Raw genomic sequence first — 25,430 nt, forward strand, 5'->3', positions numbered from 1 at the left:
CTAATGGACAGACGGCTGCTTCTCACTCAGGGCTGCTGCTTATGCTAATGATGGAGAGATGGGCACTAGTGGGCGGGGCTTTCCTCTACTGATGACACGTACAAAGGGAGAATGTCAATCAAAGTGTTTTCTTCATCAAGTCTGATTAGAACAAATAGAATTAATTCATGTTGACCATCAGAGGCTGGAGATATTCACACACTGCTGACACACAACTGGGGTTAAACCCCTTATTAAGGGGATTTCTGCACAATAGGTGCCCTTTAAGTACCATTATCGCACATCACCACAGAGGTTTCCTACAATTATGTCTGATAATCTAATAATCTGCAAATATTCGACTGATGTTCTGACTAATCTAATGTATGTGCTCAAATATTATAATGTAAATAAACATGTTGATTTAGAAGAGAGATGTGTGAGGGTTGAACTCCTTTATGCTGAGCACTGTGAATGTGACTTGTTTTTAAAGATAATCTGGATGGATTATGGGATGTATGTCGTTGCAGAGATATTGATAGGTGATTTTAATGTTGTTCTGTACGGGTCAACTTGTGCATTTGCTGAGCAGCTATCAGTGCTCTCTCAGCTCTAACTGAAAGACTCAATAATTAACCTGTTGTTGTTGTTTTGTGTAATAAGCCAAAGCTCATGCTGTGCTCAGCCAATCAGACGAGAGCATTCAGTCACTCCTCAGTCTGAGAGTTCACATCAGCAGAAAACCCACAGACAGCTGGAGTCTGAATTATTCACCCTCCTGTATATTTCTAATCGCACATTTCTAATCATAATAGTGTTAATAACTCATCTCTAATAACTGATTAATTTTCTCTTTGTCATGATGACAGTAAATAATATTAGACTAGATATTCTTCAAGACACTTCTATACAGCTTAAAGTGACATGTAAAGGCTTCACTAGGGTAATTAGGGTAATTATTCTCCCAATTAAACACATTTTACGTGACATTTATCGCCATACTGAAAGCAGCAGCAGGGCGGCACAGTGGCTTACTGGTTAGCACTATCACCTCACAGCAAGAAGGTCGCTGGTTTGAGTCTCGGCTGGGTCAATTGGCGTTTCTGTGTGGAGTTTGCATGTTCTCTCCGTGTTGATGTGGGTTTTCTCCGGGTGCTCCGGTTTCCCCAACAGTCCAAACACATGCGCTATAGGGGAATTGATTAAGCGTAATGTATGTGTGTGAATGCATGAGTGTATGAGTGTTTCCCAGTGATGGGTTGCAGCTGGAAGCACATCCACTGTGTAAAACATATGCTGAAATAGTCGGCGGTTCATTTCACTCTGCGACCACTGATAAATAAAGGGGTTAAGCAAAAGGAAAATGAATGAATGAATGAATGAATGAATGAATGAATGAATGAATGAATGAATGAAAGCAGCAGCACCAGATAGTTCAGCTCAGATCTTGAAAATAAAATAACTAGCAGACTCTTTGAACATGGAAGTCAGATCTGAGATTCAGTGCAAACTAACAACATCAGCCGCTCATTAGACTATTCATAATGTTAAAGAGCTGAAATTTGTGTTCATTAGATTAAAAGCCTTTACTATTTTGTTTAGGGTGCGTACATAATGGTAAACTCTGGTGTTTAAATGTTTTTGTCCTGCTGTGTTTGGCATAGACCAAAACAAAAAATAATAAAAACAAAACAAAAAAAGCAATAAAATAAAATGTAATCTAAAATAAAAACGAGACAAAACAAAACATTTTTATGAAAACAAAAACAAAAAAAAAACTAAAAACGAAACTAAACAAAAAAATTAAATAAAATACAAAAAAATCAAAACAAAACTAAAATAATATTAAATATAATATTTAACGAAACAAAAAATAAAAATGAAATGAAGTAATATAAAATGAAAAAACAAGACCAAAAATGTTTTATAAAAACAAAACAAAAAATTAAATAAAAAAAACTAAAAAAAAAAAAAAATACAAATAAAATAAAAAAACAAAACAGAAAATTTAAAACAAAACAAAAAATTAAATTGAATAAAAATACAAATCAAACAAACAAAAAATAGTTTTGGTGCAATTGCTGTTAACTGTAATCTTTCAGCATCATGTGTTAGGACAAGGTGAGAGACTATACCTCCTAGAAATATTAAGCTTCACTGTAGGGCTGCACAATTTACAGTTTCAGCATCAATAACGCAATGTGATCATTAACAATAGTCACATTGCAGGATATGCACAATGTTGAGTTTGTATAATCATTGATCATTTGCATGTGTTCTTGATGACTGTGACTGTATAATCATTTTTAAAGCATTCAGGTACATAGACATTGTACCATTTGTGACCTTAACCATGATTAATTTTACTGATTTGTTTTTCTCATTCAGTTAGTGTACATGAATACTGTTAGACTCTGCAAACAATAAAACACTTTATTTCAGTCACATCTTTTTCTTGATTGTATTTACTCCATCCCAGCCAAGACTCAAACCAGCGATCTTCTTGCTGTGAGGCTACGGTGCTAACCACTGAACCACCGTGCCATCCACAGAAACTGTTCATTAACAGATGTTTTTTTCCAGTGTAGAACAGCAGCTCTTCATTCTCCATCTGCCTCATTACACAATATGACTACAGAGGAACTTTAAATATTAAAATGATCGACTCTTTTTTTAAAATATGAAATTAAAGAGTTTTTGAAAGAATCTAAGAGACTTGGTTCTTTAAGACCTGAGATAAGAAACTTTCTGTGTTACACCCCCTGAAGAGTCCAGGACGGTCGAGTGTGAGATCAGCATGTTTTACACACAGCGCAGAGTTACTGTGGAAACTGACCGGTCAAGGCTAGTTATTCAGTCAATGCTCTGTTAATGCTGGTCCATTAACTTTCCCTGCTTACAACTACAGATATGGTACAGATCGAGTGACAAAACAACAAGATTTCTGGACATTTCTTATTTTCTTCTTTTTTTTATTTTTTTGTGTTTTGTTATATTTTATTTTTTATGTTTTATTTTTTATTTAGTTTTTTTATTTATTTTTATTTCATTTTTTTGTTTAGTTTTTTTGTTTCGGTTTTATTTAATTTTTGTTTTATTTTTAGTTTGGTTTTTATTTTAAGTTTTATTTTTATAAATTTTTTTGTTTTAATTAGTTTTTTTGTTTTTATTGTGTTTTTATTTTTGTTTTGTTTTTTTTTTGTTCTGTTTTTGTTTTATTTTTGTTTGTTTTTTTAGCTTATTTGTTTTGTTTTATTTTATTTTTATTTTGTGTTTGTTTATTTCTTTTTTGATTGTTTGTTTCTAGTTTTTGATTTTTATTTTTTGTTGTTTTTTTATTTAATATTTTATTTTGTGGGGGTTTTTTTGTTTAAATTTTTTACTTTTTTGTTTTTATTTATTTATTTATTTCTGTCTTGTCTTCTTTTTTATTTTATCATTTTATTTTATTTTTACATAAAGTTTTGTACAGGAGGTTTTTCCCTTGATGACAATCTTAAGTAAAAACATAATCAAAAATAACATATTCAAATCATTGTATTTTTTATTGGTGGTAGTCATAGTATATAGTAAGTATAATAAAGCTAGAATGTAAACATTTAAATCCTAATCGTACAACTGTAATTGAGATTAATTTAGTAAGTCAAAAACTTTAATATTTAATATTTCAGCATTTATTATCATTCAGCATTATCACATTTACTTGCTTCTGAAAACTCACCATAGAATCAGTTTATCTTGTGCTGATTCTGTGGGTTCAGAATACAACATCTGAGACAATCGTTTCCTTCCAATACGATTCAACAAATGAAGAAAGAATCACTTATTAACTCTGAATCAGACACTGATGATTGAGTGATCGTCTCTGATATCTGAATCAATCACAGCTCATGTGCATATCCAGATTATCACCCACATATTCAGGCATGTTCAATAATTGATGAGGATATATCTGTAATGGTTTCATCTCTATTTTGAGCCTCTGGAGTCCCGGTTTTGAAGATTTCCTGGGGTTTTCTGGCAGATGTCGTTAATCCAGATGCATATTAATTTGTGCACCCCTGCATGTGTGAGTTAAAAATGTATAAATGTTATATAAATAATAAAAAAATATAATAAAAAAATAATAATAGCTTTATCCATTACATTAGATTACATTATGTATTACATTACATTTAATAATTGACAATTAACAACATAATATGAAATAAACATTTTAGTTTCTCCATCCATGTATCTATATCTATATATATTCGCTGCTCAAATGTCCCATTATGAACTACTGTGCTACAAACGTAAACAATGCATTTTGTGACACCATAAAATAAACAAATACATTATATTATATAGTACTACATTAAAATAAATTGCATTAGATTACTGTATATAGCATTACATTACATTGCATTACATTATGTTTTGTGACACCTTGAAATAAACAATTACATTGCATTAGATTATATTGCAATAGATTACATTACTTTAGATTACACTACAATACATTGCATTACATTAGATTGTTACATTCTTTTACATTAGATTGCATTACATTACTTTAGATTAGATTACATTATATTAGTTAACATTACATTAGATTACATTGCATTGCATTAGATGACATTACATTTCTTTAGATTACCTTACATTTAATGGCATTACAAAAGGTTACATTAAATTAGATTTCACTGCATTATATTACTTTACATTGCATTACATTACATTAGGTCGCATTAAATTGTCACATTAGATTGCATTAGATTACATTACATTGTTGCATTGCATTGCGTCACAGTACATTGCTTTACATTGCATTGCATAAGATACAATACAATAGATTGCATTAGATTACATTAGATCACATTACATTACTTCACATTAGATTAAATTACTTTGTCACATTGCATTGCATTACTTTCCAATAGACCGCATTAGATTGTTACATTAGAATACTTTACATTACATTGCATCACATTACATTACATTGTTACATTGCATCGCATTGTATTGCATTACATTGTTACATTACATTGCATCGCATTGCATTACATTAGATTGCATTAAATCACATTAGATCACATTACATTAGATAACATTGTTACATTACATTAGATTACAATACATTGCTTCACATTAGATTACATTACATTGTTACATTGCATTGCATTATAATAGATTGCATTAATTGCATTAGATCACATTACATTAGATCACATCACATTACTTCACATTAAATTTCATTACATTCGATTACATTGCATCACATTGCATCACATTACATTTCATAACATTACATTTTATTACATTGCATTAGATTACATTGTTACATTACATTGTTTCACATTAGATTAAATTACATTCTTACATTGCATTGCATTACATTGTATTAGATCACATTACATTGTTGAATTGCACTGGATTACATTGCATCACATTACATCACATTACATTGCTTTACGTTGAATTAGATTGCATTAGAGTAGATTGCATTAGATTACATTGTTTCATTACATTAGATTATATTACATTACATTGCTTCACATTAGATCACCTTACATTGTTGCATTGCATTACATTACGTTAAACCACATTACATCAGATTGCATTACATCACATTACTTTATATTACATTGTTACATTGCATTGCATTACTTTACATTCGATCGCATTAGATCCATTTACATTAGATTGCATTACGTTACATTAGATTACATTATAAACATAATATGAGATACTTTTTATTGTGCCCTTATGATAAATATCATCACATTGCCCTAGCACAGACATGTCCCATGACTCCCATGATGCTCTGCGGCTCTCAGACGCTCTCCATCTTCGTGGATTAGTGTGTGTAATGTGGCGCCGCGCTGGGAAATTGTCTTTTTACACTCCTGATTGTGTGTGTGAGTGTGCGCGCGTGTGCGTGTGTGTGTGCGTGTGTGTGTGTGTGTGTGTGTGTGTGTGTGTGTGTGTGTGTGTGTGTGTGTGTGTGTGTGTGTGTGTGTGTGTGTGTGAGTGCTGTGGCCTGGCAGGAGCAGAATCAGACACACACTCGTGTCGTTTTTCGCTCCAATTTGTCGCGGCCTCGGCCTTTACTGCAGATCCTCCTGACACCGCACTGATGGACACGCTCGGCTGGAAAATTGACTCTTTCCTCTGAAGAGTCGCACAAATCAGCCAAATAACGCACGAAATCAAGTGTTTGTCCTTTTCTTACTGTACAGCAAAGAGACGATGAGGAAATGACAGAACCATACATTCATCATACTGGGTCAGTCAGTGTGTGTGTGTTTGGGGGGGGTGTATGTGTGTGACTGTGTGAGTTTGTATGACTGAGTGTGTGCGTAACTCTGAGTGAGATGTGAGTGTGTGTTTGACTTGTTTGTGAATTGTTTTATTTTGTCTTTTATTGTAATTGGTCGACTCGCATGTCAATCAAACCATCACTTGTCTGAGTGGGCGGAGCAGTAATGCATACACACACACACACACACACACACACACACACACACACACACATACACACAATGAAAAACTCATTTTCTCTCACATACACAGTGATAAACTCCCTCACTCTTGCTCACACACACACACACACACACACAGTGACAAAACTCTCACACAGAAAGGAAATCCCTGTCTCTCTCACACACAGGTTTGTTTTTGTGAATTGTGGGGACATCCCATAGACATAATGGCTTTATACTGTGCAAAATGTATTTTCTGTCAGCCCACATCAACTGCACACACACACACACACACACACACGCATAAATGCTCATACGCATACATGCTAACACAGATGCACACACACACAGATGCACAGTCACAGATACACATACACACATAGATGAATGCACATGCGCGCACGCACACACACACACTGAAGCACACACATGCATGCATAAACACATTGACACACGCACACACACAGAAACAGACACACTTGCAGGCACATGCAAATAGACACATACACATGCATGCAAACACACACAATGTGAAAAACATTCATGCACACACACACACATGCGCTCAAACAAAAATACACACACTCCCACAATATATGATGCAGAAATATATGCATGAGCACACACACAGACACACACACATGCATGCTCACCGAGATAAACAGACACATGCACATACTCACACAAACATGCACACACAGATACACATACACGCTTAGATGAACACACATGCACGCACACTTACTGACACACATGCGCACACTCACACAGAAGCACATGCATGGATGCATAAACACACTGAAACAGACACATGAAAGTAGACGCATAACCATGCATGCTGACTCACACACACACAGACATGCGTGCACTAACACACACATGCACGCACACACAAAAAAGTACACACATTTCCACAATACATGACACACAAATACATGCATGAGCAACCCCCCCCCCCACACACACACACACACAAATATACAAACTCTCTCTGCAAATCATAAAACAGTAATTAAAGAGCAGCAGAAGACGACGACGGCGCGTCCACCGAGACACAGATCAAACACACACTCTCACCTAAATGAAACTAATATTACAATGAAGACATTTAATACAAACAAACATTACAAAACAAACATCTCTTCCAGGAGAACCACACGAGCAGCACGGTAAAAATGAAACCACATTCAAAATGAACATAATACAATCATTCATTCATTCATTTTTTTGTCGGCTTAGTCCCTTTATTAATCAGGGGTCGCCACAGCGGAATGAACCGCCAACTTATCCTGCATTTGTTTCACGCAGCAGATGCCCTTCCAGCTGCAACCCATCTCTGGGAAACATCCACACACACTCATACACTACGGACAATTTAGCCTACCCAATTCACCTGTACCGCATGTCTTTAGACTGTGGGGGAAACCGGAGCACCCGGAGGAAACCAACGTGAACGCAGGGAGAACATGCAAACTCCACACAGAAACACCAACTGAGCCAGCCGAGACTCAAATTAGAGACTTTCTTCACTGAGCCACTATGCCGCGCCATCTAAATAACAGTTTAATAATATTAAAAAACAACATACGACACATGTGGATCATCTAATAAAGCAGTCATATGATTTATTTCACATGGACTTCTGTAAATAGAGCTGTGTAATGTGCAGAAACTCTGCCTGAGGGCGCAGGAACACACTCATTCACTCAGATCAAAAATCAGGACTGGAAAACCCCGAACATGGAGAACGACACAGGCAGAATTACACCATTACACCAATTCTACACTTCTACTGCGTGTGCGTGTGTGATGGATATATATAGAGAGAGAGTGAGACAGTGAAAAAGTGAGTGTGTGTGTCTGTGTGATTTGTGTGTGCATCAGACAGAACGAGAATTTGTGTGTGTGTGTGTGTGTGTGTGTGTGTGTGTGTGTGTGTGTGTGCGTGCATGCATGCACGTGTAACAGAAAGAGAGTATACATCTGTGTACATGCGCATATGTATGTTAAAGAGAGTGAGTGTGTGCATGCATGAGCATGTGTGTGTGTGTGTGTGTGTAAGTGTAAGAGAGTGAAAGAGAGGGTGTGGGTTTGTGTGTGTGTGACAGAGAGAGAGAGAAAGAGTGTGTGTGGGTTTGTGTGTGCATGTGCGTGCCTATGTGTGACAGTGGGAGTACAAGAGAGAGTGTGTGTGCGCATGTGTGTGTGAGATAGAGAGAGAGAGAGGGTGTGGGTGTGTGTGTGTGTGTGTGTGTGTGTGTGTGTGTAGAGCCGTTGGTGAGATATAATAATCAGCATGACGCTTTAATTCTGCACCAATCAGCAACTCTCAACAGAAACTTTACAGCCGAGTGAAAATTCAGCATAACGGCTTATCTAATCTCACACACTCTCTCTCTCTCACACACACACACACACGTTTCTGAGTGTCGTTTCTTTCTTCAGTGGTTCGTTCTTAACAAATTTCAGCTGTTTTGACTTTGTGAACTCGCACATTCTCCTTCCTCCAGAACACTGCAAGATTTAGTAAATGCACCACGATTATACCTTAGTATTCTTTGAAGTACCGCATCAGTGTGTGCAGTGTGTTATCTGCATTATTATCGATCATGAACATCATCCTGCTTAACTCCATCAGGGACACAATAACATAATTTATTGCAATAACAGTATATGCGTTCTTATTTTCTCAGAGAGTTGTGATAAATAATCTATTTCATGTGCATTTGTTTTGCATGCGTTGTTGTTTACGCAAATTTGACAGTCACATTCATCACATTTTCACAATACTAATAACATCACATATGTTTGTGATGCTAATAACATAACATTTTCACAATAATAACATCAAATATACGTGCAATGCCAAAAACAATACATTTGTTGGCAATACCAGTAACATCACACATTTTTCCAATACAAATAACATCACGTTTGCAATATAACATTCACATATGTTCACAATAGCAATAACATTACGTTTGAAATACTCATAAAATCGCAAATTTTAGCAATACTAATAAGATTGCACATTTTTGCGATACTAATAACTTTGATACTAATAACATATTTTCGCAATAACATCGCATATGTTCACAATACTAATGGCCTTACATGTTCGCAATACTAATAACATCACGTTTTTACAATACAAACATCATATTTTTGCAATGCCAATAACATTACATATGTTTGCAATACCAATAACATCACATATTTTCACAATGCCAGTAACATCACACATTTTTACGCAATGCTTATATAACATATGTTCGGAATAGCAATAACATCACATGTTCACAATAATATTTTTGCAACACTAATAACATTGCAAGTTTTCGCAGTATCAATAACCTCATGTTTTCGCAATACTAATAACATCACATATTTTCCCAGTGCCACTAACATCATACATTTTCGCAATGTCAATAAAATCACACATTTTCGTAATACTGTGTAATAGCAATAACAAAAGAAATGCTAGCACTAAATAATAACATCTAATAACAGCGCAACGCTAATAACATTGCAAATACTTGCATTACTAATTACATTGCAAATTTATGCAATACTTTAACATTGCATATTTTTGCAATATTAATTACATTTTCACAATATAATAACATCATGTTTTTGCTGTACTAACAATATTGCATTTCCAATAACATTGCACATTTTCGCAATTCTAATAACGTCATATTTTCATAATATTAATAACCACATATTTCTGCAACACTAATAACATCACGTTCGCAATACTTTTTAAATCACGTTCACAATGCTAATAAAATTACGTTTTCACAATACTAACATCACGTTTTTGCAATGCCAATAGCATTATAAATGTGCATAATACCAATAACGTCACATTTTTTCACAATGCCAATAACATTACACATTTTTACGCAATACTAATATCACATATGTTCGCAATTAGAAATAACTTCACGTTCGCAATAATAATCTTTTTGCAATACTAATTACAATGCAACACTAATAACATCGCAAAATTTCCACAATTTTAATAACATTGCAAATTTTCGCAATTGTAATAACATTGTAAATTTTCGCAATTATAGTAACTTTGCAATTTTTTGCAATACTAATTACATTGCAAATTATTGCGATACTAACAACATAGCGAATTTTAACAATACTAACAATATTGCTAAATTTCACAATATTAATAACATCCTGTTTCTCAATACTAATAACCTCACATATTTCTGCAAAACTAATAACATCACATTTTTTTCACCGTGACCTCCGAGCGTGTTTGTGCGCATTATTTCTGCCCAGAAATGCTGAATGTGGAGAAACGCTCCTGAACCGAAAGCTTCATAATTAACACTAATAAAGCTAATAATGCTAATCGAGGCTCTCGTCGCACCAGGAGCCTGAAGAATAGCTGCACTTAAAATCTGTTATTAAAAAACAATTAGCAGAGCGACGGCGGTGCGTTCATTTGAGAGACGGACTCAAGGAAACTGTTGATCATACAGAGAGACATTTATTTCCCATCAGCCCCTCGGACTGAACACACACACAGACAGACACACAGACAGATACACACACATACATTAACACACACAAACATAGATATGCACACACAGACAAATGAATATAGACACATACACACTCATAAACACAATCACAAAGACACATGGATACACGCATGGAAACACATACACTCACAAACAAAAAAATACACGCACACGCACACACACACACACACACACACACACACACACACACACACACACACACACACACACACACACACAGTTTTTGTGCAGTTGGTTTAGTGCTGCCAGTATGACATTCATATATATGTATGATCTGCATGTTACTGTCGTCTTCATCGTCAGCGTGAGGCGTGTGGAATGAAAACATCTGCCAAATGCTGAAAATTAAATGTGCGGAGTAATGAACAGAGTGCCTGACTTCTGTCAGCGCGACTGCCACACACACACACACACACACACACAGGTCAGTAAACTCTGAGTCTTGTCCTTAGCTGTCGCTGCTTCAGGGACACAGATGTGTGTGTGTGTGTGTGTGTGTGTGTGTGTGTGTGTGTGCGTGTGTGTGTGTGTGTGTGTGTGTGTGTGTGTGTGTGTGTGTGTGTATGTCTGTGTGTGTGTGTGTGTGTGTGTGTGTGTGTGTGTGTGTGTGTGTGTGTGTGTGTGTGTGTGTGTGTGTGTGTGTGTGTGTGTGTGTGTGTGTGTGTGTGTGTGTGTGTGTGTCTGTGTGGGCATGCCTTTGTGTGTGCGTGTGTGTGTGTGTACATGTGTGTCTGTGTGAGCATGCATTTGTTTGGCGTGTGTGTGTGTGTGTGTGTGTGTGTGTGTGTGTGTGTGTGTGTGTGTGTGTGTGTGTGTGTGTGTGTGTGTGTGTGTGTGTGTGTGTGTGTGTGTGTGTGTGCGTGTGTGTGTGTGAGTTCATCTATGTGCATATGTGTATCTGTGAGATTGTGTGTGTCTGTGTGTGTGCGTGCGTGTGTGCGTGTGTGCGTGTGTGTGTGTGTGTGTGTATGTGCATGTGAGTTTATCTGTGTGTATGAGTATCTGTGAGATTGTGAATTTGTGTGTGTGTGTGTGTGTGTGTATCTGTGTGGGCTTGCGTGTGTGCATGCGTGTGTGCATGCATGCGTGTGTGTGTGTGGATGTGTGAGTGTGCATTTGTTTGTGTGTGTGTGTGTGTGTGTGTGTGTGTGTGTGTGTGTGTGTGTGTGTGTGTGTGCGTGTGTGCGTGTATTTGTTTTGTGTGTGTGCATGTGTGTGTGTGTGAGTGTGTGTGTCTTTGTGAGCATCCATTTGTTTGTTGTGTGTGCATGCGTGTGTCTGTGTGAGCATGTATTTGTTTTGTGTGTGCGTGTGTGTGTGAGTACGAGCGTATGCATATCTATGAAATTGTATGTGTGTGTGTGTGCGTGCGTGCGTGCGTGTGTGTGAGAAAGAGAGAGTGTGTGAAACCAAGTCTTAATAACTCCGCTCACTCCTGAGGCTCTGCGGGTTGATCTTGAGTGTTTGTTTTGTGCAGTTTGTTTATTCTGGAGTTCAGGCTTGAGTTAATGTGGATTATCTCTCTCTCTCTCTGTATGTGTATGTGTGTTTTTTGTTTGTTTGTTCAGCCCCTGTGCCGGCGTGTCCAGCGCTCCTCCGCAGCGGTGTGTGTGCGCGCCGAGGGCTCCTGGACGGGCCAGGAGAGTCTGTCTCAGGATGACCCAGAGATGTGGGATCTGCTGCTGAAGGAGAAGGACAGACAGTGTCGAGGACTGGAGCTCATCGCCTCTGAGGTGATCAGAACACACACACACACACAGCAGCAGCAGCTCATAACCTCTGGCTTATTAAACTAGCAGAGGAACATCCTAAAAGCGAACACACAACACAAGACATGATTTCTGTAATAATGATCATGGCCCATATGATGAGTTATAATGGTTCAATGAAGTTAATATTTAAAGAGGAGCTGTTATTACATCTAAAATGAGTCTCTAGAGTGTGTAGTGAAGTTTGAGCTCACAGATAGTGTCCTCCAGCTCTCTGAAACTGACCCTTTCAGGCATTGATCCTAATTGTGGTGTTTTGGTGACTGTCCCTTTAAATGCAAATGAGATTGTGCTCTTTTCAGAAGAGGGCGGAGCTACAAATGCATATGCATCAGCATAGTGACAGATGTCAAACAGCGGTGTGTGTGTTGGTCAGGTGTGCATGTGTGCTTCAGTGTGAGTGTGTGTTGATGTTAGTGTCAGTCTATGTCGCTCCTGTCACTGTTCATGTAAAACTCCACATCTATAATCCTCTTAGTCTATGCTGACATTATCTTCAGCAGCTCAAACACTCTAATGGCTAATGGACAGACGGCTGCTTCTCACTCAGGGTGGCTGCTTATGCTAATGAGATGGAGAGATGGGCACTAGTGGGCGGGGCTTTTCCCCAATGATGTTTACTGTTAGTGGCTGGACATACTCACACACTGCTGACACACACATATATAGGTTGTCCGGTTAACACAATGATAATAATGTTAGTAATAATAATAATAATAAACATTTAATAATAAATAATAAACACATTTTGTCTCAAAGTGCTTTACAAATGAAAATAAAATGGCAAATATACACTTACCGGCCACTTTATTAGGTACACCTGTCTAACTGCTTGTTAACGCAAATGTCTAAGCAGCCAATCACATGGCTGCAGCTCACTGCATTTCAGCATGTAGACATGATTATAAGGATCTGCTGCAGTTCAAAGCGAGCATCAGAATGTGGAGGAAAGCAGATTTAAGTGACTTTAAGTGATGGGCTACAGCAGCAGAAGAGCACACCGGGTGCCGCTCCTGTCAGCTAAGAACAGGAAACTGAGGCTACAATTCACACAGACTCACCAAAACTGGACAATAGAAGATTGGAGAAACGTTGCTGCTCTGATGAGTCTCCATTTCTGCTGACACATTCAGATGCTCGGCTCAGACAACATGAAAGCATGGATCATCCTGCCTTGTATCAGCGGTTCAGGCTGGTGGTGGTGGTGTAATGGTGTGGGGGAGATTTTCTTTGGGTCCATTAGTACCAATTGAGCATCAACGCCACAGCCTACCTGAGTATTGCTGCTGACCATGTCCATCCCTTTATGAGCACAGTGTCTCCATCTTCTGATGGCTACTTCCAGCAGGATAACACAGCATGTCATAAAGCTCAATCATCTCAGACTGGTTTCTTGAACATGACGATGAGTTCACTGTACTCAAATGGCCTCCACAGTCACCAGAGCTCAATCCAATAGAGCAGCTTTGGGATGTGGTGGAACGGGAGATTGGCATCATGGATGTGCAGCCGACAAATCTGCAGCAACTGTGTGATGCTATCATGACAATATGGAGCAAAATCTCTGAGGAATATTTCCAGTAGCTTGTTGAATCTCTCACATCAAGGATTAAGGCAGTTCTGAAGGCAAAAGGGGTCCAACCTGGGACTAGTAAGATGTACCTAATAAAGTGGCCAGTGAGTGTACAATACATTAATGGATTATTGTACTGAAAATCACACAAGTGACAAAAATAAATCACTTACAAAGCCAATTATAAAATAAATAAACTTGTCTAATCTGAGAGAGGGAATGCAGGAGTCGATATATTGTGGATGTAGTAAACTCTAAGTAACGCATATATAATGTGATGTGTTCATTTACTCAGATGAATGGATGTGTGGTGAATGACTGTGATTAACTTCTACAGTAGTGTTGTGATGTGTTTATTATGTCTGGATGAATGAATGGATGAGTGGAGTGATGCTGATTGATGAAGCAGAGATATGAGCGACTAAAACACACACACACACACACACACACACACACACTCACTTTAACCTCATCTTTCTTTTTAAATGTGTTTGTGCTGTTCAAAGAGGCTGTGAGTTTCATCTGTTTCTCTGAGTGTCATTTACAGTGTGTGTGTGTGTGTGTGTGTGTCTGTGTGTGTCTGTGTCTGTCTGTGTGTGTGTGTGTGTGTGTGTATGTGTGTGTGTACGTGCATCTGTGCATGCATGTTTGTGTGTGCATGCTTGTCTGTGTGTGTCTGTATGTACCTGTTCATGTGTGTTTGTGCATGCGTGCGCGTGTGTGTGTTTGTATATGTATGTTTTTGTCTGGTTCTTTGCCTGTGTGTGTCTGTGCGTGCATGCGTGTGTGCGTGCATGTGTTTGTGCACGCACATTTGTGTCTGTGTGTGTTTGCGTGCAATCTGTGTCTCTGTGCATGTGTGTGTTTTCATCTGTGTGTGTATGTGTACACATGCAACTGTCCATGCGTGTTTGTGTGTACATGCGTTTCTGTGTCTATGTATGTGTGTCTGTATGTCTCCGCATGTATGTGTGTGTGTGTTTGTGTGTTTGTCTGTGTGTCTGGTTCTATAACTGTGTATCTCTGTGTATGCGTGTGTGTGTTTGTGCATGTGTCTGTGTGTGTCTGGGTCTATGTATGTGTTTGTGTACGTGCGTGCGTGTGTGTATGCATGTGTGCGTGCGTGCTTGTTTGTTTGTGTGTGTGTGTGTGTTTGTGTATGTGTGTGCATGTGCATGCATGCTTGTGTCTGTGTCTCTGTGCATGTATGTGTGTCTTCGTGTGTGCATCCGTATGTGTTTGTGCATGTGTGGTTGTGCGTGTGTGTGTGTGCGCGTGTATGTTGACAGAATTTCTGCAGTCGTGCGGCTCTGGAGGCTCAGGGTTCGTGTCTGAACAATAAGTACTCAGAGGGATACCCGGGGAAGAGGTGAGCTGTTCATTTACCCAGAAATAGATTTAAAAGCACCGACAGCATCATCACTGAGCTGCTGTTTACTGTGGCAGACACACACACACACACACATTCACACTGTACCTGCAACTGCTGACCTGATGAAGACAAACTCTGGTCTAAAGTCTGAGATAGACCTGCTGTTAGAGTTCGCACTGTTGCCTTTTTTATCTGTCATTAGTGTTTTTTGCATTAAACCAACATGGATTAAATGCCTCATTCAGGTTAGCAGTGACTTTGTAGCTGCCTTTCGCTCTGGGTGACGGCCTGCTTCAACCGCAGGGGTGTGTAGGTCTACACTGCACGAATACAACCAGCCTCTGGGCGAGCTGAGAGAGGATCACGTGAGCTCTACTGCTGCTCCTATTGGCTGACGCTTGACAAAGTCGCTCTTCATTTGCATAAAGTTGAAGGATTCTCAACTTTGTGGTTTGCTCAACACATCCACCTGGTCACCAGCGGTCAGTGTCGCTCGCCTAGATGGAGGTCGCAGGAAGTCGCTTATTCTTTGTTGAAATGAACGCTTGTCGCTTCGCTGCTGCAAATCGCTTGTGGAGAGAATGAGGCTTAAGACTCAAGATTTCTAATGAAACAGTGTATATTATTCATCTATTCATTCATTTTCAGCTTAGTCCCTTTATTCCGCAGAGGTTGCCACAGCGGAATGAACCACCAATTATTTCAGCATATATTTTTACACAGCGGATGCCCTTCCAACCGTGATCGAACACTAGGAAACACACACACACACACACACACACACACACACACTACGGGCAATTCAGTTCATCAATTCCCCTATAGCGCATGTGGGAACACGGGAAGAACAAGCAAACTATACGAAGACATGGCCAGCTCGTCCATAGAGGCGACCTACAGTAGGTGACCACGTAGGCCAGCAGAAAAGAGAGGGCGGCGTCCGTGACACCACCCTCAATACCCGCGCGACCTTTTTGTGTGTTTAGGATTGTTTTGTATGTATTTACAGGGTGTCTGCGGGGTCTTAAATTATTAAAAGCTTATAAATCAATAATGGGAAAATTAAGGCCCTTAAAAGTTATTAAAAAGTCTTAATCAGGTTTTTACGAGGTCTTCAATTGTGTTCAAGCGTTGTCTAATGTGTTTGACTAAAAAATAAAGCATAAATATATTTATTTTCCTCCAAATATTAACATTGGGATGCTCAAGCCACGCGATTAGTTTAGGCTGGGGTGGTCCGGGCGAGCTCCTCTTTCCAGGCAGTGTCAAGAAATTTGTGACGCTCTCCACATGTAGCGAAACCATAGATCAGTTAAAGGTTTGATACTTATTCATCAGTTCATTCATTCATTTCACTAATTCATTCATTTACTCATTCACTCATTCATTCATTTAAGTGAAATAAGTGAAAAAACTCTTTTATTCATTTGCTCATTTATTCACTTATTCATTTATTCACTCATTCATTCTTTACTCATTTATTAATTCACTCACTCACTCCTTTGTTTCTTCATTTAGTCATTCACTTATTAATTTTCTCATTTACTCACAAATTCATTTACTCACTCTGACTTATTCGTTCACTCACTCATTCATTCACTCACTAACTCATTCACCCATTCATTGCACGTATTCATGCAATCATTCATTTATTCTTATTCGCTTACTCGTTGACTCATTCATCAGTTCATTAATAAACTCACTTAATCTCTCACTCATTCATTCATTCACTTACTCATTCACTTGTTCATTCATTCATTCATTAATTAACTCACTCATTAATTAATTCATTCATTCAAAGGTTTGATACTAATTAGAACTTGAAGTGGCGATGACATCTTCAATTATTCTGAGAAAGGCTTTAAAAGGTATTGAAATTGTCTGTAGTGTTCCTGCACATGCCCTGATTTAATAAACATGTAAAGCTTAAGAAAAGTAGGATAAAATAATTTAGTTCTTTTCTCAAACATAATTTTAGGATTTTATTTTTGATGCTTTTATTTTTACTTGTTAGAAATGTTATTATTTTAGATTTTCAAATGTGTAAATGTTAGGTTGTCTGGGGTTCAGTCTGTCATGTCACACTGTCTGATGAGTTTGACTGACTGACTGTCTGTCTGTGTGCGTGCGTGCGTGCGCGTGTGTGTGTGTGTGTGTGTGTGTGTGTGTGTGTGTGCGTGCGCGTGTGTGTGTGTGTGTGTGTGTGTGTGCGCAGGTATTACGGCGGAGCGGAGGTGGTGGATCAGATCGAGTTGTTGTGTCAGAAGAGAGCTCTGGAAGCGTTTGATCTGGACCCGCAGCTCTGGGGTGTGAATGTTCAGCCCTATTCTGGATCTCCAGCAAACTTCGCTGCGTATACAGCAGTGCTGAACCCACACGAGCGCATCATGGGCCTGGACCTGCCTGATGGTGGACAGTGAGTGACATTAATTCATTAATTCACTTACTCATTCATTCACTTCCTCGCTCATTAATTCATTCACTCACTCATTCATTCACTTCCTCGCTCATTAATTCATTCCTCGCTCATTCATTTAATCACTCATTCATTCACTTCCTCGCTCATTAATTCACTTACTCATTCATTCACTTCCTCGCTCATTCATTCACTCACTCACTCATTCATTCACTCACTCATTCATTCACTTCCTCGCTCATACATTCATTTTCTCACTCATTCATTCACTCGCTCATTCATTCACTTCCTCGCTCATTCATTCACTCACTCACTCTTTGACTCATTCATCCACTCACTCATTAATTTACTCACTCATTCATTTCACTTGTTCATTCAATCATTCATTCTCATTCGCTTACTCATTGACTCATTCATCAGTTCAATGATCCACTCACTCCCTCAGTCATTCATTTATTCATTTACTCATTCATTTCACTTATTCTTTCACTCATTCATTTATTCACTCATTCCATCATTCATTTACTCATATACTCACTCCTTTTATTAATGTATTCATTCACTCATTTATTAATTCACTCATTCATTTCCTTATTCACTCATTAACTTACTCATTTACTCACTCTTTGACTCATTCATCCATTCCCTCACTCATTCACTTACTCATTCACCCATTCATTTCACACTTTAATTTAATCATTCATTCATTCATTCTCCTTCGCTCACTTATTGACTCATTCATCAGTTAATTAATTCACTCATTCATTCATCATTCACTCATTTACTCACTCCTTCATTTTTTCATTTATTCATTCACTTAGTCACTCACTCCCTCACTCATTAGTTTACTCACTCGCTCTTTGACCCATTCATCCATTCACTTATTCATTCACTCACTCATTCACACATTTATTTCACTTATTTATTCATTCATTCATTCTCATTTGCTCACTCATTAACTCATTCATCAGTTTATTAATTCACTCACTCATTCATTCACTCATTTATTCACTAACGCATTTATTCACTCGTTCATTCAGTCATTCACTCATTCATTCACTCTCACTCACTCCTTTGTTTATTAATCTATTTATTCACTCATTCATTCACTCACTCACTCATTTATTTATTCACTCACTCATTTACTCACTGTTTGACTCATTCATGCATTTCCTCACTCATTTATTTATCCACCCGTACATTTCATTTATTCTGTCAATCATTCATTGATTCATTCTCATTTGCTCACTCATTGACTTATTCATCAGTTCAATAATTCACTCACTCATTTACTCCATTCATTCATTCATTTACTAATTTATTCACTCATTTAATCGCTCATTTATTTACTTATTCACTCTAATTCACTCACTCTCCTTTATTTTTTCAGTTATTCATTCACTCACTCATTTACTCATTTATAGGTCATTCACCTATTCATTCAATCATTCATTCTCATTTGCTCACTCATTGACTCATTCATCAGTTCATTAATTCACTCATTCATTCACTCATTCATTAATTTACTTATTCATTCACTCACTCATTTATTCACTCATTCACTCAGTCATTCATTAATTCATTCACTCATTCATTCTTCACTCATTCATCAATTCATTCACTCACTCACTCACTCCTTTTATTTCCTCATATATTCATTTTCTCATTCACTCACTCATACATTTATTCACTCTTTGACTCATTCACTCACTCATTCACCCATTCATTTAACTTGTTCATGCAATCATTCCTTCATTCTTATTGGCTTACTCGTTGACTCATTTATCAGTTCATTAATACACTCACTTAATCACTCGCTCATTTATTCATTTACTTACTCATTCACTCGTTCATTCATTCACTCATTCACTCACTCACTCATTCTCTCTTATGCACTCACTCCTTTGTTTATTCGCTTGTTTATTCAATCACTCACTCGTTCATTCACTCACTCATTCATTCATTCATTCACTCACTCACTCATTGATGACCCTGACCTGAGCTCTGTGTTTTTCTCTCAGTCTCACACACGGGTACATGTCTGACGTCCGCCGCATCTCCGCCACTTCCATCTACTTTGAGTCGATGCCCTACAAACTCAACGTGAGTTACACACAACTGAGGTCTTCAGTACTATAGTGATCATAAATGATGACGACTAATGAAGAGAAAGTGTGTGCGTGTGTGCGTGCGTGCGTGCGTGCGTGTGTGTGTGTGTGTGTGTGTGCGCGTGTGTGTGTGCGTGTGTGTGTGTGTGATGGATGAGTGGTCAGTGTCTCCTCTATGGGAGAGATAATAGGAAATCGACAGGCAGCCCTCAGACACACACACACACACACACACACACACACATACACATAGAGTGATGGAGTGAACAGACAGAAACCCAGAGAGAGAGAGAGAGAGAGCGAGATTATCTACTATCCGGATCTCAGAAACACACAGCAGAGATGAAGACAGAAGTTTGAGAGAGTGAGACGAGAGCATGAGCGTGTGTGTGTGAGCGCATGCGTGTGTGTGTGTGTGTGTGTGGTAGAGAGGGCAAGTAATCTGAAAATTTGACCAGAAGCAGATTGTTTTTAATTGTTGTTGATCATTATTGGCTGATTTACTTTAGTTTAGTAACTGTATGTCATTAGTTTCTGTAATGTGTGTGTGTGTGTGTGTGTGTGTGTGTGTGTGTAATGTGAGCATGTCTGTGTGTCTCTCTCAGCCTAAAACAGGCCTGATCGACTATGATCAGATGGAGCTGACGGCGAAACTCTTCAGACCCAAACTCATCATCGCTGGAACCAGCGCCTACGCCAGACTCATCGACTACTGCCGCATCAAGACGGTACTGGACAGCACTCAGAGTGTTCTAGACACCAGTGTTCAGCTCAAAGAGACACTTAAGAGCTTAACTAGGTTCATTAGGGTCATTAGGCAAGTCATTGCTGTTAAATCTGGTGTTGTAAAAACCAGCAGTGTAATATTTGTCTGTTTGTAAAGTGTGTGTGTGTGCGTGTGTGCGTGTGTGTGTGTGTGTAGCTCCTGCCTGCAGTTAAAGCAGTGCCAGCAGACGCATTAATATAGAAACACTATAAACTCTTTCTCTCAGGGTTTATTTTTGCAGTTGTGACTGCTCTTTTCTTTATTCACACACACACACACACACACACACACACACACACACACACACACTCATCTGTCTCTCTGACACATTTGTGTTTAACCGTTCATGCCTGACGCCTCAGAGATGACAAACACATTCACTGTTTCTGCCACTTTTGCTCACACACACTCTCTCAGACTCATGCATGAATACACACACACACACACACACATCTACACTCACACTCATACACAAGCACACTTACCCCCCTCTTTCTCTCTCTCTGTCAGCCTTATGCATACACACACACACCCACACATATATGCACACACTCAGTCATGCATACACACATGTGCACACTCCTTTCACACACACGCACACACATATACTCTCTCAGACTCACAAACACACACCCATGCACACACAGGCTGACAGGCTGAGACTTATGCATAGACACACACCCACACATATATGCGCACACACACTCGTGCATACACACACACATACATGTGCACACTCACTCCTTACACACATGCACACTTTCTCTCACAGGCTGAGGCTTATGCTGACACACACACCCACACATATATGCACACAGTCACTCATGCATACACGCACATACATGCACACACTCCTTTCACACACACACATAAACACACACACACTCCCTCAGACTCACAAACACACGCATGCATGCACACACAGGCTGAGGCTTATGCATACACACACACTCACACATATATGCACACTCACTCGTGCATACACACATACATTTGCACACTCACTCCTTTCTCACACACACACACTCTCTTTCTTTCTAGCTCCCTCAGACTCTCGCACACACACATGCATGCCCACACACACTCTGAAACTTATGCATATGCACACACTCACTCGTGCATGCACACACACATACATGTGCACACTCACTCCTTACACATCCACACACACACACACACGTTCTCTCTCTCTCTGACTCGAATACACACGCATGCATGCCCACACACACTCTGAGACTTATGCATACACACACACACATATATATGCACACACTCACTCGTGCATGCACACTCCTTTCACACAAACATATGCACACACACTCTTTCGGACTCATGCATACATAAACGCACACACACACACACTAACTCAAACATTTAAATTCATCCTCAAACAAACACACACACTCACACACACACACACACACACACACATAAACTCAAACATTCAAGTTCACTCTCAAATAAACACACACAAACACACACAAACTCGGACATTCAAATTCACTTTCACCCTCAAACAAAAACACACACACACACATTCAAATTCACTCTCAAACAACCACACACACACACAAGCTCAAACGCTCACATCCCCTCATGTATGCATGCTCACACACACTCACACTCAGTCAAACTCCCATAATGCCGTTCTGCTGTCACTCTCTGAGCGCTTACGATGGCTTTAGTTCATTCGTCCTGAATCTGTTCTGCTCTGACCACTATTGAGTGCCCTACATAGACAGCATGTGAAGGTGTCATCAGCTCTCCTAGGATTAATGCGTGCTCTTTGTTGTGTGCCATCTATGTAGGGCACTCGCTAGGGTGTGAACAGAGCTCCGCACAAGCTTATTCCCACCACAGAGAACACTAACAGAACACTGGAAGTGGTAATTGTGTTTTACAAGTGTGAATCTGCAGATCTGAGAGGCCTGAACTGTGAGATACAAACTGCAATTATGCGTTATATTTATTTATTTTAATTCTGCAGCAGAAGAACAGATATCTAAAAACAAATCAGAGAAAAAAATCTGAATCCTGCTATATTTTAATTGCAACTTTGAACATTTTTAGGAAAAAATATACACATACCGGCCACTTTATTAGGTACACCTGTCCAACTGCTCGTCAACACAAGGCAGCAGCTCACTGCATTTAGGCATGTAGACATGATCAAGAAGATCTGCTGCAGTTCAAAGCGAGCATCAGAATGGGGAAGAAAGGGGATTTAAGTGACTCTGAACGTGGCAGGGTTGTTGCTGCCAGACGGGCTGCTCTGAGTATTTCAGAAACTGCTGATCTACTGGGATTTTCACGCACAACCATCTCTAGGCTTTACAGAGAATGCTCTAACAAATAGGAAATCTCCAGTGAACGGCAGTTCTGTGGGCGCAAATGCCTTGTTGATGAGGTCAGAGGTCAGAGGAGAATGGCCAGACTGGTTCCAGCTGATAGAAAGGCAACAGTAACTCAAATAAGCACTCGCTACAACTGAGCTCTGCAGAAGAGCATCTCTGAACACACAACACGTCCAACCTTGAGGCGGATGGGCTACAGCAGCAGAAGAGCACACCGGGTGCCGCTCCTGTCAGCTAAGAACAGGAAACTGAGGCTACAATTCACACAGACTCACCAAAACTGGACAATAGAAGATTGGAGAAACGTTGCTGCTCTGATGAGTCTCCATTTCTGCTGACGCATTCAGATGCTCGGCTCAGACAACATGAAAGCATGGATCATCCTGCCTTGTATCAGCGGTTCAGGCTGGTGGTGGTGGTGTAATGGTGTGGGGGAGATTTTCTTTGGGTCCATTAGTACCAATTGAGCATCAACGCCACAGCCTACCTGAGTATTGCTGCTGACCATGTCCATCCCTTTATGAGCACAGTGTCTCCATCTTCTGATGGCTACTTCCAGCAGGATAACGCAGCATGTCATAAAGCTCAATCATCTCAGACTGGTTTCTTGAACATGACGATGAGTTCACTGTACTCAAATGGCCTCCACAGTCACCAGAGCTCAATCCAATAGAGCAGCTTTGGGATGTGGTGGAACGGGAGATTGGCATCATGGATGTGCAGCCGACAAATCTGCAGCAACTGTGTGATGCTATCATGACAATATGGAGCAAAATCTCTGAGGAATATTTCCAGTAGCTTGTTGAATCTCTGCTATGAAGGATTAAGGCAGTTCTGGAGGCAAAAGAGGTCCAACCTGGGACTAGTAAGGTGTACCTAATAAAGTGGCCAGTTAGTGTATATTTAATAGATATGAAGTGATAATATTGTGGAAAAAATTCTAGATTGCAAGATTAAAGGAGTTATGAAGAACTTCAATGTTGTTGTTTTATTCATAATTAAAGTCATAATTCTGAGGAAAAATTCAGAATTTAATGATTAAAGTGGTCATGAAGTACCTTAATGTTTTTCTTACTGTTCTCTCATGTCCATTTACAATAATAATTTACAGTAATTTAATTTACAGCAATAATGTAGGTGATTCAGATAAATAATTTAGAATTATTTGAGGATTTTCTGTGCTATTTTTTTTCTTATCTGAATACGCTGTTTGAGTGGGCGTGGCTAATTGTAGACTCTAAGTAAACCGATTGGCTGGCAGTTTTGCATATAAAGAAGTAGTTATCAATCGTGTGTGTGTGTGTGTGTGTGTGTGTGTGTGTGTGTGTGTGTGTGTGTGTGTGTTAGTATGTGTGTGCATGCATTTACATGTGTGAGTGTGTGTGCGTTTTCCTCATTTTTTGTTCCCCTAGGTTTGCAGTGTTTTCTTAAGCTGCCACTGCGGGCTATGAGTGTGTATGCGTATAATTTTGTGTGAGCGCTTGTGTGTATATGTGCGAGTGTGTATGTGTGTGTGTGTGTGTGTGTGTGTGTGTGTGTGTGTGTGTGTGTGTTTCAGTTGCTAGAAATCACTGTGGCCTGATTTCTCTGGTAGATAAACACAAGGTCAGCATCACACACATACACACACACACACACACACATCAGTACAGATTAAGTGCATCAGTGTGCATAAAATTATCAGTGTATAATCAGCTGGAAATTATTTTTACCCTGAAAGCGTGTCGTCATGCTCAGAAGTGTGTTTGCGGTATCTGGGTCTGGTTCCCCGGAGCGAGCGGATCTCATCGGGTCACTCTCTGATAACGGGAACACTTTGATTGGGATGTTTGCTGTCAGCTCTTCATTACTCTTTATTTTTTCATGACTGTTATTGTGTGTTTTCTGCCTCTCTCCAGCTGTGCAGCGAGATCAACGCATACATGCTGGCCGACATGGCGCACATCAGCGGACTGGTGGCAGCTAAAGCTATTCCCTCACCATTCCAGCACGCAGACATCGTCACCACCACCACACACAAATCACTGCGAGGCTCCAGGTACAATCCCATCATGCACCTCTAGA

The 25,430-nt window shown here is 39.2% G+C and overlaps 1 protein-coding gene across 3 annotated transcripts in view; it reads left to right on the top strand.

Annotated features, from left to right (window-relative positions):
• shmt2 (serine hydroxymethyltransferase 2 (mitochondrial)) overlaps window positions 1–25,430 on the top strand; it is a 63,826-nt gene that overhangs the window by 13,296 nt on the left and 25,100 nt on the right. For all 3 annotated transcript variants that reach the window (XR_012407153.1, XR_012407154.1, NM_001123374.1), the window contains 6 exon segments: window positions 12,577–12,741; window positions 15,640–15,719; window positions 17,938–18,138; window positions 20,160–20,241; window positions 20,852–20,974; window positions 25,265–25,404. Coding sequence is in view for 1 of the 3 variants with exons in the window: in NM_001123374.1 (NP_001116846.1) it covers window positions 12,577–12,741; window positions 15,640–15,719; window positions 17,938–18,138; window positions 20,160–20,241; window positions 20,852–20,974; window positions 25,265–25,404 (791 nt within the window). In the remaining 2 variants the exon portion in view is untranslated.

The sequence above is a fragment of the Danio rerio genome, chromosome 6 (genome assembly GCF_049306965.1).
Source record: "Danio rerio strain Tuebingen ecotype United States chromosome 6, GRCz12tu, whole genome shotgun sequence".
NCBI classification, from domain to species: Eukaryota; Metazoa; Chordata; class Actinopteri; order Cypriniformes; family Danionidae; genus Danio; species Danio rerio.